This window comes from Saitoella complicata, assembly GCF_001661265.1.
Source record: "Saitoella complicata NRRL Y-17804 unplaced genomic scaffold SAICOscaffold_29, whole genome shotgun sequence".
NCBI classification, from domain to species: Eukaryota; Fungi; Ascomycota; class Saitoellomycetes; order Saitoellales; family Saitoellaceae; genus Saitoella; species Saitoella complicata.
In genome coordinates, this window is record NW_017567020.1 from 233,221 (window position 1) to 248,972 (window position 15,752).

At 51.7% G+C, this 15,752-nt stretch overlaps 4 protein-coding genes across 4 annotated transcripts; all 4 read left to right on the forward strand.

Annotated features, from left to right (window-relative positions):
- Positions 1-5,265: 5,265 nt before the first annotated feature.
- SAICODRAFT_62494 (Shr3 amino acid permease chaperone) lies at positions 5,266-6,014 on the forward strand (the record flags this gene model as incomplete). Its single annotated transcript, XM_019169914.1, has 2 exons — positions 5,266-5,375; positions 5,477-6,014. 2 exons carry the CDS (start codon positions 5,266-5,268, stop codon positions 6,012-6,014), a joined length of 648 nt encoding a protein of 215 aa, XP_019021177.1.
- Positions 6,015-7,980: 1,966 nt separating this feature from the next.
- On the forward strand, positions 7,981-8,763 carry SAICODRAFT_73808 (uncharacterized protein). The gene has a single exon (XM_019170894.1). It carries the CDS (start codon positions 8,035-8,037, stop codon positions 8,755-8,757), a length of 723 nt encoding a protein of 240 aa, XP_019021178.1. The 5' UTR covers positions 7,981-8,034; the 3' UTR covers positions 8,758-8,763.
- A 4,192-nt stretch (positions 8,764-12,955) lies between these two features.
- SAICODRAFT_10357 (uncharacterized protein) lies at positions 12,956-14,592 on the forward strand (the record flags this gene model as incomplete). Its single annotated transcript, XM_019165222.1, has 2 exons — positions 12,956-13,070; positions 13,136-14,592. The coding sequence occupies 2 exons, from the start codon at positions 12,956-12,958 to the stop codon at positions 14,590-14,592; spliced, it is 1,572 nt and encodes a 523-aa protein (XP_019021179.1).
- A 344-nt stretch (positions 14,593-14,936) lies between these two features.
- On the forward strand, positions 14,937-15,533 carry SAICODRAFT_181239 (uncharacterized protein). The gene is made up of 3 exons (XM_019165904.1): positions 14,937-15,190; positions 15,249-15,277; positions 15,332-15,533. Exons 1-3 carry the CDS (start codon positions 15,037-15,039, stop codon positions 15,497-15,499), a joined length of 351 nt encoding a protein of 116 aa, XP_019021180.1. The 5' UTR covers positions 14,937-15,036; the 3' UTR covers positions 15,500-15,533.
- Positions 15,534-15,752: the final 219 nt, after the last annotated feature.

Below are 15,752 nucleotides of genomic sequence, written 5' to 3' on the forward strand. Positions count from 1 at the left end.
ACGGACCTGCAAAATCTGTACTCCAATGACGGAATAAGTCCTTTACGTCAGTCTGATAACCAGGGACCTTCAAAGGACTGTTACGCGAATGCTTTTGGCACGCTTCACAGCGACCAATGTGACGGAGTACCAACTTTTCAATGACAGGGCTCCAATAGCGAGTACCCCACCATTCGAGCATAGCCGGAGCACCTCTGTGCCCATAACCTTCATGTAAATGTTTGAAGATGGCCCGTCGATTCTTCTCACCGATAATCACTTCAACCCTAAGAAGGTTCTTGACCGTCTTGTAGAGTTGGTTATCCTGTAGAAACACGTTCTTGGAGAGTTGCTTGACTCTCTTTTGTAAACTTTTTTCGTTTGGTAATGTGCCATCTGTGATGTACCCATGGATATGCGACAGCGCACGGAGATCTTCATATTCCTTCCGCGTCAAGGCGGGTAGATCAACATAGTCTCGGCCACGAAGATCCTCAGTACCATCCGTTTCGGGCTTCTCAAGTTCCTCGTCAGGCAACCCCTTCGAAAATTTAATGCTATCATCCTCTTTGGTGATAACCGATTCCGTAATGGGCGTCTGAGTCTCTGCCATCTGAGCCTTTTTTCTAGTCAGGACGGCATAGAAGGTCTGAACTTTGGCCTGTGCAACCGGAGATTGTTGAAGCATAAGGAGTTCCGCGGAAGGGGTAGGCCTCTCATTCATAACCAACCCATGAACGATATCTGCTGTTGTCAATCCTTCCCCTTTTACAGATTCGATACGGAGCCTCGAAATTGTGTCTGCTATCATCGTTTTCCCGGCAATCCATTCTGTAGTAAACCGGTACTCGCTTGCAACAAGTGCATATCTCATCAACGCCGGAAGGGAGGAAGACGCAGCTTTAAAGATGTAGTTCAAAGCTTTGTGATCAGTACACCAGACAAATGGTCTTGTTGATAACCATCCATGGAATTTCCCAAGGGTCCAGATGAATGCCAGTGCTTCTTGCCTTGTAATGTGGTAGCGCATTTGCGCACCATTAAGGACCGCTGACGCAAAGGCAACCACCAACTCACAGTTTTCCTCAGGATTCCACTGAGTGATGACACAGCCTATGTACTTAGCACTTGTATCTGTATACACTTTCGTCAATCGGTCTTCAACCCAATGTGCTAAGACTCTCTTAGTCCTCAACGTCACCTTGATCCAATCAATCTCAGCGATCGCCTCAGGTGTTAATGTAACTTTGCCGGTCGTTTTCATTAGAGCCGCTAGACTGCGGGTGTTGTCGGCGAAGGCGGGCATTTGGTCCCTGAACCAATTGGCAAGTCCAAAGTAAGAGCGTATCTCTGAACCAGTGTCAGGTAAACGCAAGGACATAAGAGCGTCGATCTTGGAAGGATCTGCTTCCAAACCGGCAGCGGACATGATGTAACCCACAAATTTGATTTTGGTGTGAGCCACTTTCAACTTAGTCAACTTAAACTTCCATCCATGGTTCAAACCACGACGAAGTAACTCTTTCAACAGCTCTAATTGGTGTTTGTAATCCCCAGCCTTTGAACCCGCAATGAGATCATCCATGTAATTCAGGATGCGTTTGCCTTTCTTCGCTGATCCCAGCATAACATCGGCATTCCTATTCCAAGTAGCCGGCGCATTCACGAAACCAAACAACATCCTCAATGATTCAAGGTGTTCACCAAGACGTTCAAAAGCAGTAAAGGTAATAGCCAACAAAGCCATTATAATCTGCTGAAATCCTCTATCGGCATCCGCCGATATAAACATGCCTTTGTCGGCCTGCGTAGCCATGATATACTGTACAGGGACTGTAGGGTAAGGGTCAACAACCATGATTTCATTGATCATTCTTAGATCATGACAAACACGATTCTTGCTCGCTATGACCAATTGGGCTCGATGCGGGGACGTAGAAGTCCTGTAAATGCCCATGTCGATGAGAGGGTCAGTCTTCTCGCGGATAATCGCCGCATTCTTAGGGGTATACAGATGTTTCCTCATAGCCATGACGCAAGGCTTATCAGAAGTAACCTTGATCTCATGTGGAACATCTTGGATACAACCCAAGTTGTGATCATTCCAAGAAATGGCATCCGCATATTGAGCAATTAGCTTCGCAACTTCGGAACAAAACCAAGTCGGGGCCTCTTCTCCTATCGAGACCTGGGAGAGAATGAACTCTTCACTGAGCAGTGGTTTGCCAGACTTCATCAGTGCAGTCACTACCTTCTTAGCCGAAGCTTCTTCTTCATCTTCGGCCAAGTATTCTCGTTGACCAATCAAGATGGCTTGACTGGAAGGTTTCGCATACAGAAACGGAACTGCCTTAGTGTCGGTACACTGCAACAAGTTAAGTTGTTGTTCGCGTCTCGTTTTAGACATGGTGGAAGGACCAGACGCAGTAGGTGGATCAATCGATTCCACAACCTCTCCATCTTCGTTCGTCCATTCAACCTTCTCAAGCTGACGTACCAATCCAAGATCCGGATCTTTTGTAGATGCATCGAGAACCATCTTAACAGGCTTCTCAATAGCTATGCAGCCGTACTGCGGGAATAATGAAGCTCCTATCAACCACATAAACTTTGTACCCACCAACAATTGGAAGGAGGCAGACTCTATGACATAAACCTTGATGATATAGTCTTGTCCATTGAGCCTGCAGAAGAACCTGTCAACAATCCCGATGGGATATGTATTCTTGTCCTCCACCATCGTAAAGTGTACATCCGAGGCTGATGAGATCTTGTAACCGCAAGCCACTAATGTAGATCTCAGAATGACGTTACAGCTTGTGCCAGTATCAAAAACCGTAAGCATATCCTGACCGTCGACTGTCTGACTCATTAGCCACACATTGGTCTCCGGAGCCGTCTTAATCTTGGGTCGATTAGGGAGACGGATGACAATATCATCCTCTTTAGCTTTGCCCTCATCTCCAAACTTCGTACCTACATATTTGTCTTCCAAATAGTAGTGTAACTGCGCATTTTGTGAACGCCTCGTGGTTGGATCCCATAGAGTATCCCCTTCATTAACTACTTCATGCTTCGAAGTAACAGCAAGAGCATGATTGAATGGGACATTCTTTTGAAACGGGAATGTTTGAACCGCGCACATTTGAGCCGCGCTCGATTTGTCTCTTACCGCCTCTCTTTTTAGCGCTGTGATCCCGTCATTATTGTTCGCTACAGCATTAAAGCTGAAGAACGGGCGTGCCTTCTTCCTTGGAGGAGAAGGCAGCATTGAATTAAGGGTAGCGCCTAGACACTCTGTGCACCGACAACCAGGAACATGAACATCTTCTTCTTGAAGACGATTTTCTTCCTCTGTCGTGTCGAAAGCGTTCAACGGTCGACCCTTGTGCCTCTTTTCAGGACAATCCTTGCCCATGTGCCCAAGTTTATTGCAATTATAGCAACGAGTAGCTTCTTGTCCCGGAATGACCACCGAAGAATTAACTCCCGAGGCTGTAGTCATTGAAGTGGTTCGGCGAGAAGTTACAACCGGACCAGTAGAGGAAGGTGGGGTGGGAACGTTTCTTTTCTGACGACATTCTGAAACCACATGTCCGATCCTTCCACAATTCGTACATTTCTTTTTCTCACTTACCTTCGTAAGCTTCTTACTCGCCTTGATTGAGATTTGAGTAGCCACTGCATCTTCAATTGCAGCCCACAAAGCGTCATCACTGGAGGGCATTCCTATACGCAATCTCATTTCTTCACGTGGAATAGATTCCAGGATGAAATGACGACGCGTAACGAACTGATCACGGTCATTCAACCGTGCTCTTATGATCAGACGCTGTACACGGGTGCGGAAGTTAGGGACTGTTTCTTTATTGAAATCCCACTCGAGACTGTTCAACATATTGTGAGCAGCCTCAACATCGCGTGTATCAGTGAACTGCATTTGTAGCATGCGGCGCAAGGAAATCTCAATCACATTGGACGGTTGATATCCAACTGGGGCTGGGATCCAGCAGTTTGGCCTGTTGACCTCACCTCGCGATTGACGTTCAGCATATCCCAGCCACCAATCACGAGCCGATCCCTCTAACTTCTCAGCAACCTGCACACAGAATCGCTCACCCAACTTGTAGTTGGCACGGCGATCGGCTTTATCCACCGTTGGATGTTCTGCTTCCAATGTACGAATGTACTCATATCCATCATCGTCGTCGCCCATGACATAGCCTCCCTGTGCTAAGGGAAGGTTGTTACCAATGATGTACGCAGATACAGATGTGAAGAAATCATCCATATCCGCAGCGTTGCCATCCCACTTACGGATGGTCTTGAAATTGCCTAACCTAGGCCATTTAACATTCCTGCCTTCAGTCATTCTAACGTTGAATGCTGGGGCCACGAAAGGATCTTGTTCGTTTGATGATGTAGTTGGTGTAGCAGCCGGTCGGAAGGTCTCCTGTGTAGGGGTTCTGCTTCCAGGTGCTCCAAAAACGTCAAAATCAACTTCTTCTGTACTTAGAGGAGGAGCGTCTGCAAGCTCGATATCGGCAGGACTCCAAGGATAAGAGCTTAGGTCCTGTTCAGGGGTCTCAAAGATTCCTGAAGAATCGAACTGTGCAGCTGTTGTGTTCGGGGTCTGTAGTCCTAAAGCTGAGGACCCAGACGGCGGACGAGTTGATGTATGTTCGGGTGGAAAAGGTGAGCCTTTGCGGGGAATCGAACGATGGCCCGTTTCTGCGTCACCGTCTATACCGTAATCCGTACGTCGTCTCCAGTTGTTATCGGCGCGGTTGCCCTCAAGTTTCGGTCTCTGTGTGGCTGGTCCACTGTGAAGAACACTACTGAGTAACAACAGGTCGATGCGTTGGAGAACCACTCCCGAACTAATTACTCTCAACAAAAGCGGTGTTGAGAGGACTCACGTGTGCCTGCCTTTAGGGTGAGAGGCAAGGAACTAGACCAGCTCAAAACGTAAGAAACAATTAGCACTGTACCGGGTTCCTTCTCCCTCTCCTTTTGAGTGAGAAGTCGGTTGGTCGCCAACTGTTAGCTAGTTAAGTACCTGTTTTGAACGTAGGGGTGAATGGGGTTATATTTAGGACTAGCTGACATACATATCGTACGAAGATGAGGCACAGCAGGCCCAGGAACAGTGGCTAAGTAACACGTGCAAAATCACGGGTCCACACCGTATGGCGCATGCGCTGGCTCGGGTGCTGCCTACCGCGTAACTGTTACGTTTAGAGACCTCGTCGGCCTCCAACCTCGATCCTATTCTTCCTCGCCGTCATGAGTATTCTGGCGCAAGCGAAGCTGGTCGGATCAGTTCTGATCATTGCCGCGACATCATTCTGTCTCGGTATCCTGTTCTCCAACTGGAGTGCGGATCATAGTGTTTTGTACGTATACTCCTTGCTATTGAGGTGGCGCAGCATTGTGTCTACTTTGCGCACCTCAAGACCGATGTTCTGAAGAGGAACGAGTACTGACAGGGTATTAGATGGGTATCTGAGCTCACTGAACAAGCTGTCGAGGCAGCGGAGACACACTACCTCCTTCTCGCCCACTGTCCCCGCGTAATGCAAGTCGTCCTCCACTCCATCATCGTCTGGGGCTTCATCGGCCATGTCCTAAAACTCTACCGCGCGACAACCTCCAACTACCTCTTCGACGGCGCCTCCCTCATCCTCTACCTCGTCGCATTCCTCATTTACGGACACGGTACAATCACAGGCATCATCGGTGTTCGTGACCGTGTGTATGGAGATCTGAGCAAGGAGGATCATTTGAGGGTTGTTGCGGCTGGTCATTGTATTTTGGCGGTTGTGTTGAGTGGGGTTTTGGTGTTGCAGGTTGGGCAGTGGTGGGCGGAGAAGGCGGAGGAGGAGGAAGTTAGGGAGATTGAGGAGAAGGAGAGGTTGGCGAGTCAGAAGTTGAATGAGGGAAAGGTTGAGGAGGTGTTGAAGGAGGGCAAGAAGGAGGCTGCCGGTAAGAGCACTGCGAAGGCATCGCCGAAAAGTGCGAGGAAGAGGGCTTAGGCGGTTATAGGGTTGAAGGAGTCTGTGCATGTTAGACATCTTGGTGGGAAGCATTTCGAGCAAACATGCCATGAGTGGTGCGCATGGAAAGTTTTGGTGTGGTTGAGAGCGACCGTCACAGGAAGGACAATTAAAATTCAGAGGGCCATCGTGGGAAGGTTTTGGGCGATGAACGACATGATTAGAGAGTTGATGTGGAAGAGTTGTGAATACCACGCGTTTACCGTTCAGCTTGCCCTGTCATAAGTCACATCTACCGATGAATCTCATGTCGGTGCCGTCATTGTCCTGCTTCTCTGATGTCCCCCTGACGATAGAAAACATAAGGTGGCCGCCGCTATCCTATGCCGGAAAGCTCGTTGGCAACATCGAGAACATGTTATAGGGAAAAACGAATCATACACATCGCCATCCTCTACATTCAGCGCAGCGTATGTTCGCGTTCCGTATCTCCAATGGGAAGCTCCTGGCAAGATGACCACGCGTACGATGAGTGATGAGTTAGCCATGTTACACCGATCTTCAAACTCCTGCTCCCTTCTTCTGGCGCCTTCTACACCTATTATCTGTGCCGTGGTTCATCGTCATCGTCATCCCACCACTGTAGTCATAGCTATCTATGAGCAGTTCGTACGCATACATCCCCCAAATTACGCTCGGACCCGCAGCCGCACTGCTGGGACTGGCGTATGACTTCCTCACCGCACCGAAACATCTTCACGCCTCCTTACGACGTTACCCGACCCGCTATTGCCGCTGGGGGTGCAAGTCATGGCTTGATCTGGCCGTGGTGATACGTCTTATTGTGCGTCTCAGGTCTCGGGTCTCACGACGTGTCACGTTATAGTTACGTGGTCGCGTATGAGATGCAGCGGAAGACCGTCGGCAGCTGTACCGTGTAAGTAAGCTACGAGGGCAAAAGCTTGTAACCCGGCGTGCATACAGTCACTTTTGATACTCTGAAGAATCGGGGAGAAATCCTGCGAGGTGGGATGTCTGTACGAGAAAAACGGCGGAGGTGGGCACGAGTGACGTGAGTGGAGTATGAAACCTCGGAGATGAGCATTCAACTGCAGTTGGGTGGCGAAAAGAACGAGGACGAGCCGGACATCGAGATCAGCCAGACCGGAGGTCAATCACAGTCCTACGGTATGAGGGGTGAGCCAAGGAGAAGACCCAATTACAGAAGAGTCATGTCCATTTGAACGACCGTGACATTGCCATAACAGGGATCAAAAACAAGCATCCCTACCCGGATTAACCTACGATAACCAGCCTCCCTTGGCATGCACTGCTCTCTCCTACGCCGGTGTCCCTCGCTGCTCCTCCGCATTCAGTTCCGGGACACGCGCATGCGCCTTCCCCACCACAGCAATTGATCAGCACCCTTATTTCTCAGGCTGCATACCCGAAATCATCCCCGAAGTTACGTAGCTATTTTTAGCAACAGAAACGGTTGGGACGGCTGGGACGGGATTGGTGGGATGAAGTGACAGAACCTTCGCACGGACGGCGTGGGTTCGTAAACGAGCGGGTTGGCACCGGAATGAACTTCTATTGAAGATGGGCATCATGACTAGCCCAGCCGTTCGCATCTTCCAAGCAGCAGAGATCTTGGTCCAGATGAGTGACGTCTGCTAGCTGATCAGCCTACATGTATCCCAAATTTACTCGAAAGTGTCTGGGCAAGCCACGCTCTCACACCCTACGTCCTCCGCACTCTTCGTCCCGACCAGCCGTACGTCGATAGGCGTCCACGCCAACGCATATGCATACCATCCCAGACGGAAATTATCTTGGAAGCACCCAACACGTTCCTTGAGTAGGACAGTGTAGCAACCCCAATCTACTGCAGCACCGTCGTCCCTCGCAACAATTTGACCCGGGACGCCGATCATGGCCAGCCCACCCAGGATAAAAATGAGCTCCAGCCCACCCACTTGATCCCTTCATACACACACTCGCTGGTCATACTCCGTACACACTCGCTTTTTCTATACCACCTAGATCAACAAAAACGATGTTCGGAAACCTCTTGATGGCCGGAGCCTCTTTCGCCTCCCTCGCCGTGGCCCAGATGAACTCCACTGCTGCTTCCTGGAACTCCACTATCCTCCCCGCTTCCACAAACGGTACCGTCGTCGCCTCGAACGGATCCGCTGCCGTTCTCCCTGTTTCTACCATTACCACGACTGTGTCGTCCTACACCACCGTCTGCCCCACCGCCGGTGTCTACACCGTTGAGGGCGAGACCGTAACCGTCACCGCCTCCACCGTCCTCACCATCACCGACTGCCCCTGTACCCGCACTCTCGCCATGGCCCCCGCAACGACCGTCACGTCCGTCGTCTCCTCCTACGAGACCGTCTGCCCCACCGCCGGCGTCTACGTCGTCGAGGGTGAGACCGTGACCGTGGCCAGCAGCACCACCATCACCGTCACGGAGTGTCCTTGCACCCGTACCTCCGTCGTCTGGACTGAGGTCACGCCGGGTGCTTCTTCTGCTGCTGCTACGGGAGCTGCAAGTGTGGCCCCTGCCGTTGTTACTACTGGACCCATGTGGACTAACGGCACTACTACTTGGAGCAATGGAACTTACTCGAACGGTACTACTAAGTCTAACGGAACTACCTCTGGTACTGGGATGACTGCTTACACTGGTGGTGCTTCTGTCAACACCGTTGCCACCACCGCCATCCTCGGATTGGTCGGTTTGGCTGCTGCTTTTGCCGTTGTCTTCTAAACACCCTCATGGCATGTAAGTCATGAGTATGCTTCAGATAACGAGAAAATCCCGGACGTTGTTATTCTTTTTTAGGCAGGTGGTCTCTTCGTGATTGACAAGAGTAGAGTTACATTAGATGGACGTTTCTTGAGATGTGGACGCTTCGATGTCAATGTTTGAAGGCTTTTTGTGGTTTATGGATTGCACGTTCTGATCATAAATTGTCTTTGAATTCTTTCTTTTACTTCTCTCTTTTTCCAGACGGATTTCACTTCATGACGATTGCAATCGTGTTGGTGAGCTCTTGGCGATCACTTGGCAGTTGTAGCCAAGAAGTGGGGACCGGCCCATAAACAACAGCTGCGGTCGATCCAGCCCGGCGTCATCGGCCCAAGCATTAGGTTCTGAATAAGCTCGAGAGAGCTAGTGTTTGTTATTCGGACCTACAATAGTTGCACACTTGGTAAAAAGCTTCGCTGCCCCTCAGAATGTCTTTTCCCACGCTCTGATCTCCGCGCAGGCAGGTCTACGTATCCGCACTTGGCCAGCGTATTAAAAATGCGAACCCGCTAGTAAACTTGTGTTTCCTACACCTTTGGTACCCAGTTCATTCGGAGAGATGGCGCTTATGTCGAATCTTGCCAACACGAGGCGCAGATGCCAATTTGAAATCCTCTAACTATGCCTTACGACCATTATTGTTATATTATAATGTCCTTGTATAGCAACACCGTTACCAGATTAGCCGGTACGGGTTCTTTGCCCTTTTTGATTCATACCAAAGGTTCCTGCTTCACCGTACCCCCTCTCAACACCGCAATTATTTTTTCATGTATAAGCCGTAAGACACTCCCTCCTTTCTCAGGCCTACATTGTAGCGCCCTACCCAATGGCTTAATCCCATCATTCGCTCCGATACCCTGCTGCCACAGATCATGCAGCCAAACCATCTCTTTGAAATCCCTCTCACCCTTCGCTTTTTCTATTCGAGTCTTCATGGCGGCGTCTCTGAGCAGTAAAATCGTCGTTCGATCCGCCTCGCTCCGCGGGGCGAAGCATATTTCGAGGCTGTGCGGCCCTTCGGTGTACATGATCCGGAATAACGATGGGGCCAATGCGACGCTGATCGTCGAATCCGTTTCTGCTGTGCTTCGGATGGATTCGAGTGCTGTGAGAAGTGGATAGGTGAGTTGGAGAAGCATGGTCAGTTTCTCCAAATCACCAGAGAACATCCCAGCGAACCGTTTAATAAGACCATGCGGGTTTGCCGCTCCCTCAGTCCCATCCCTTCCAAACTGAATCTCATCCCCAATATCAACCCACAGACCCTGCTGATACCCAAGCCGTACCCACCCCAACTGAAACCCAATTAATTTGAAGTATTCCGACGGTTTTGCAAGGGTTTGCTTCACCAAATTCACTGACTTTGCAATCGCGGCCCACTTCCTGCACAACATCGCCCCAGCATCTTCACCATCCGCGACACATATCGTCACCCGACCAGAATCCACATCATAGACAACCTTCACATCCTCCTCCGCCCTCTCAGCAGGCGCAAGATCAGGAACAACGACCCTCTCCTTCAACCGACCCTGCAAAACGAGTTTAACCCCATCTCCGTCCTCCAAGACATCCACGAACGAATTCTCAAACGACGGGCTTTCATCCATGGACAATCCCTCGACAGAGGCAGCCTTCATCGTAACCCTCTGAACCTTGACCTCCCGTAGCGAATCACCGTTATCGAGAACATCGTATGCGACACCCTTTGCAATAAGCCCATCCTCAGCCTGCAGCAACGCTTTCCGCAACTTTGCATACCGCTTAACCTTCGCCATAAACTCCAACCCCGGCACGCCCCTCGCGTGACTCCCCGAACTGGGTCTCGCGGGTTCCTCATCCCTCTTCCTCTTCCGATTCTCATCCCCAACGACAGGAGGAGCGAATACCTCCGGAATGAGCTCAGTACTCTTCACACGCCACGCACCCTCCACACCCGCGCATCTCGCCAATACCCACCTAACTCCAACACCGCCACCGACACCAGCACCACCCCCCTCCACCCGGTCCATGACAGCGACAATGAACCATCCCTTCGCGGCAGCGGCGTCGGCGTCGACAGAGAACCAACTCGCCCATTTAGCTCGACAGGTTGGATGCACGGTGCGACCAACGGCGAGGCTATCATCCCCCGTAAGTCCTAACGCCCTGATATCATGCCCTTCCCACCCGAGGAACCGCGCACGTGTCTCAAGTCCGTCCTTAACGACCTCAAACCTCAATTTTTTAAGGGCCTCGACGACATTCGCCCACGGCCCCGTCTGAGCCTGATTATAGCTCGGCACAGGTTTAGCTGGCTCATTCATTCCACTTTCCGCAGCCCTCAAGAAGTTCGGCCGGATCGTTCCGCTGAGGACCTTTTTCCCCGTAAAGGGATCAATGGAGATAGTGACACTCACACCTTCACAAACCGTCACGTCGACAACAGGTCCAATACCCGTACCCCCCTTCCCCTCCCTCATCGCAAAAGTAAACCCGCCGTCCACACCCAGTGCTTCCGCGATACTCTCAACAACATACCGTACATGCAACCCAACCGCAGCCTTGATCACATCCACCGCCTCCCCTCCACATCTCAACGGCACCTCCTCACCCCCAACCTCCCTCTTCCACACCCTCCGAACCTCAATTCGGGAAGACGCCACGACTTTGTCTTCGGCGTCACACACCATTCTATCCTCCGCACTCGGCTCCACCTCCTTCATGGAGATCTCGACGGCGGCTTTGTCGCCTGCCCAATACTCGATTCTCATATCCTGCCTCTTCGGTCCGGTGAGTTGGATCCATAACGGGGTCCCGCCCCAGCGTAGGTTGCCCAGCGCGCGGCCGAGGCGGTCGTGTCGTCGTGCAGCAGCGAGGTAGGAGAGGAAGGTGTAGATACTAACCAAAGGCTGTGGTGAATGGAAAACACCAGACCTGGTCATACTCGCCTCCACCTCCAAAAACTGCGGCGCAGGTAATCCCATCTTACCGTCACTCTCGTCGCCATTGCCTTCGAGGAGGTCCGTCCACCCAAAATTAGCGAGATACCAGTGGGATTGGAAGAGAGAGAGTTCGAGCCACCATCCACACGCGCCCTCCGTCTCCTCACTCACGAAGCGTACGCGACCGTCGTGGATGATCCATTGATCTTGGGTTGTCCACCATGCCATGGGGAGGGTGTCGTCCATCGCTAATCTCCACCGTATTTGGGCGTTGAGGTCTTCCAACGCTTCGTTCACGTCCGCGGGCGTTAGGGGAGGGGGGCCAACCAGGCCCTCTGTCTCCCGCCCCAGATTCGTGGTCGGGAGTCCCTTAAAAACCCGTAATGCGACTTCGAGATCGGGGGGTGGGGTGCGGAGGGCGGCGGCTTCTTTGACGAGGGGTCCGAGTTCGAAATCGACCAGGTGGTGGAAAGATAAGTTATGGCCTTCGAGGTACGCGTCGATACTCCGTAATAGAGACGCATGTTCGGATGATTTCGTTGCGTATTGGGTTAGGATCAATAACTGCAATAGATGCTGTCGTATCGTGAGGAGGTGGGGGAGGAGGGTCGGACGATGGCTGTAAGCGGGGGCTTGTGATAACCTGTGCAATGTCCGTAAGCACGTATTCAACAAGAAAACTTGTGTGGACGATGTACCTTTCCACGACCTCCTGGAGCTCCGCAAACCCACTCCTGGCTAACCTCTGAACCAACACCCGTAACGACACCGGCTGTTCCGCAGGATTGGGCGGTAATGGTGGTGGTGGTTGTGGTTGTGCTATCGTCGGCGCATCATCAACCATATGCTCGCCATTCAAGGCAGCCTTCTTGGCGTCCATAAGCCGGGGCGAGGCGTTCTTCTGTAAAAGCGGAACCAGCGTAATGTCGTGTTTGACAGGGCGTGTGTTATGAGTGGATCCGGACGGTGGACATACAAAGGATTGGAATGGATGCTCCGAGATTGCTATGGAGACCAAGCTTGAAAACGTACCGTCCTATACGCTGAAGCTGGCTCGTTGGTTACCTCAAGGGTATAAGGTTTGGTGGTGAAGTACTTACGGCGCTGCTTGCCCGGGTTAACGCTCGGGGTCCGCGGTCGTGCGTCGTCCTGCATCCCGTATGAACCTCACGCTTTCAACGTTACAGGGCAGAAACGCGCTCAACACCAACCTTCAACCCTCCTTCGCACCAATGTCAGCAAGAGAAGAACGAAGAAAGCAGAGGGATCTGGATGAGGCAAGGAAGGCAGGAACCTTGCCACCAGAGAAGGACTCTGATGGGAGCGAGATCAATCCGCATATTCCTCGTATGTCTCCACTCTGCCATCTACCTCGTTTTTGTACCGCACTTGCTAACATAAATGTATAACAGAGTTCATCTCGAAAGCACCATGGTATGTCGACCCCGCAGGCCAAACAACCCTAAAACATCAACGCCTCGACAAACCTTCCAACGACACCCCCACAACCTCCTCCCCCGCCACCGACTGGTACGCCCGCGGCCAACGCGCCGGTCCCGCCGCAACCAAATACCGCCGCGGAGCCTGCGCAAACTGCGGTGCCCTCTCCCACAAAACCCAAGACTGTATGGAACGTCCACGTAAACTGGGAGCAAAATGGAGTGGGAAAGATATCCAGGCTGATGAAGTTGTGAAGGAGTTGGATATGGGGTGGGATGCGAAGAGGGATCGGTGGAATGGGTATGATCCTGAGGAACATCGGAGCATTGTTGAGGAGTATGAGAAGTTGGAGGAGGTGCGACAAAAAATTAAAGAGCAGGAAGCGGGGGGCGCAAGCGAGCCCAGGACGGCAGGAGAGGGTGCACAGGAGACCGAGGAGCTGAACGCAGCAAAATCCAAAAACCTTCGAATCCGCGAAGACAAAGCAAAATACCTCATCAACCTCGACCTAGACTCAGCCCACTACGACCCCAAAACACGCTCCATGCGCGAAAACCCCAACCCCTCCTCCGAATCCCAAACCGCTTCCGCTTCCGCGTTCGTTGGGGAAAACTTCACCCGCATGACAGGCGACGCACAAACCTTCCAAGACCTCCAAGTCTTTGCGTGGCAGGCCGAGGAGAGAGATGCGGGGATTCATCTCCAGGCGAACCCAACCGAAGGCGCACTGAGAGTTGCGAGGGAGAAGAAGGAGAAGCAGGAGAAGGATGAGGAGATGCAGCGCGTGTTACGTGAACGATACGGGGGTGGTGCAACAATTGGACAGCAAAAGTTGCGGGAGGAATTGTTGTTGGCGCAGTCGGAGACATATGTCGAGTACTCCCGCCACGGCCTCCCTCTCAATAAAGGCCCCAAGGGTTCGAGTAAGTCAAGGTATGACGAGGATGTGCACCCGAATAACCATACCACCGTCTTCGGCTCGTGGTGGAGTAGGAGTGATGGGGGGAGGTGGGGGTATGCGTGTTGTCACCAATTCACGAAAAACTCGTATTGTACGGGACGGGAGGGGATCGTGGCGACTGAGGAGGCTGCTGCGCATGCGCGAGGCATGGCCTCCCGTGCCGAAGATGAAGAACCTGTGAGAAAACCTGCGGTGGAGGAAGACGAGGAGAAGGGGAAGGACGGGAAGGACGGGAAGGACGGGAAGGACGGGAAGGACGGGAAGGACGGGAAGGACGGGAAGGACGGGAAGGACGGGAAGGAGGGGAGGAGGGGAAGGCAGAGAAGAAGAGGAAGGAGGTTGGAATGGGTGTTACGGAGGAGGATTTGGAGGAGTATCGACGGAAGAGACGGATGTTTGAGGATCCGATGGCGGATTACAGGGATGATGGGGGGTTATAGGGGTTTGAGGAGTGGTACAAAGGAATAAAGATCGGTTTTCCCTACCGGAGTGCAATTTACGAAAGATCCTTTGCCATTATCTGACCTGTATCCCATACACTTTTATTGGTATTTCGGGCTACATGCCTGCTCAGTCTACACGACTTCGCAACCTCTCCATTGTCATCAACCGTTCAATTCAAGGCCAGCAATTGCTATCATGGTGTCATCGTAAGTATATCGTGCTTATATTTAGTACGCTCAGGGCGGAAACGGTAGATGTGCGGAGGTGAACCATGATCGCGATCTGAGGTAGGCTGATCGGGCCGAGATGCCATGGCCAATTCACAGAGGAACCTTGTTCGAAGCCAGAAAATCTTGCTGACGCGCAATGATGAGCGAACAACCAAAACCCAGTATGATGGTAGCTATAAACTATATAAGATCGGTCAGTTTCGTTTTTCCAGCCTGAAACACCTACCGGCAGCCAACGATGGTTTCCCACGGTTGCGCCTCGCTCCTCCTTGCCTTGCAATTGCTCCTCTGCGAATCAATACTCCTCCAACTCGCCTCAGCAGAGGATAAAAGACTCTTCAAGTTTCCGGTACAGCGTAGGTTAACATCATCCACCAGTGCGGATTCACGAAAGATAGGAAAGCGCGACCATGTTTTTTCGGTGTTGGAAAACGCCAACATGCTGAATAGTCCCGGTGTCTATGAGTACCTCATCAACGGTAAACAGGCTGAGCGCACTGATAGCTAAATTCAGATGTTGACACTTTGCCTAGTCACAATCGGTACACCTCCTCAAAATATCACACTTATCATCGACACCGGTTCGTCCGATCTCTGGGTCAACACCAACGCGAGCTGTTCAGCCTTCGACGACAGCGCCGATGCTGCTCTCTGCAATCAACTCGGTGTTTACGATCCGACGAACTCGTCCACCTTTGTGAATTACACCGCTACGGATGAGTCGTTCATCCTCAATGTTACGTATTTGACTGGTTACGTTCTCGGGAGTCAAGGAAGCGAGACGGTTGGCTTGGGATCACCGGAGGTGCGAATCAGTAATATGACGTTTGGGCTTGCGGAAGAAAGTCCGGTTGGGGTTGGGATTATGGGTATCGGGTTCGAACTCAATGAAGCCGAGGAGATCATGTTTCCGACGATCGTTGACCAGCTATACAACCAGGGATTCATTGACTC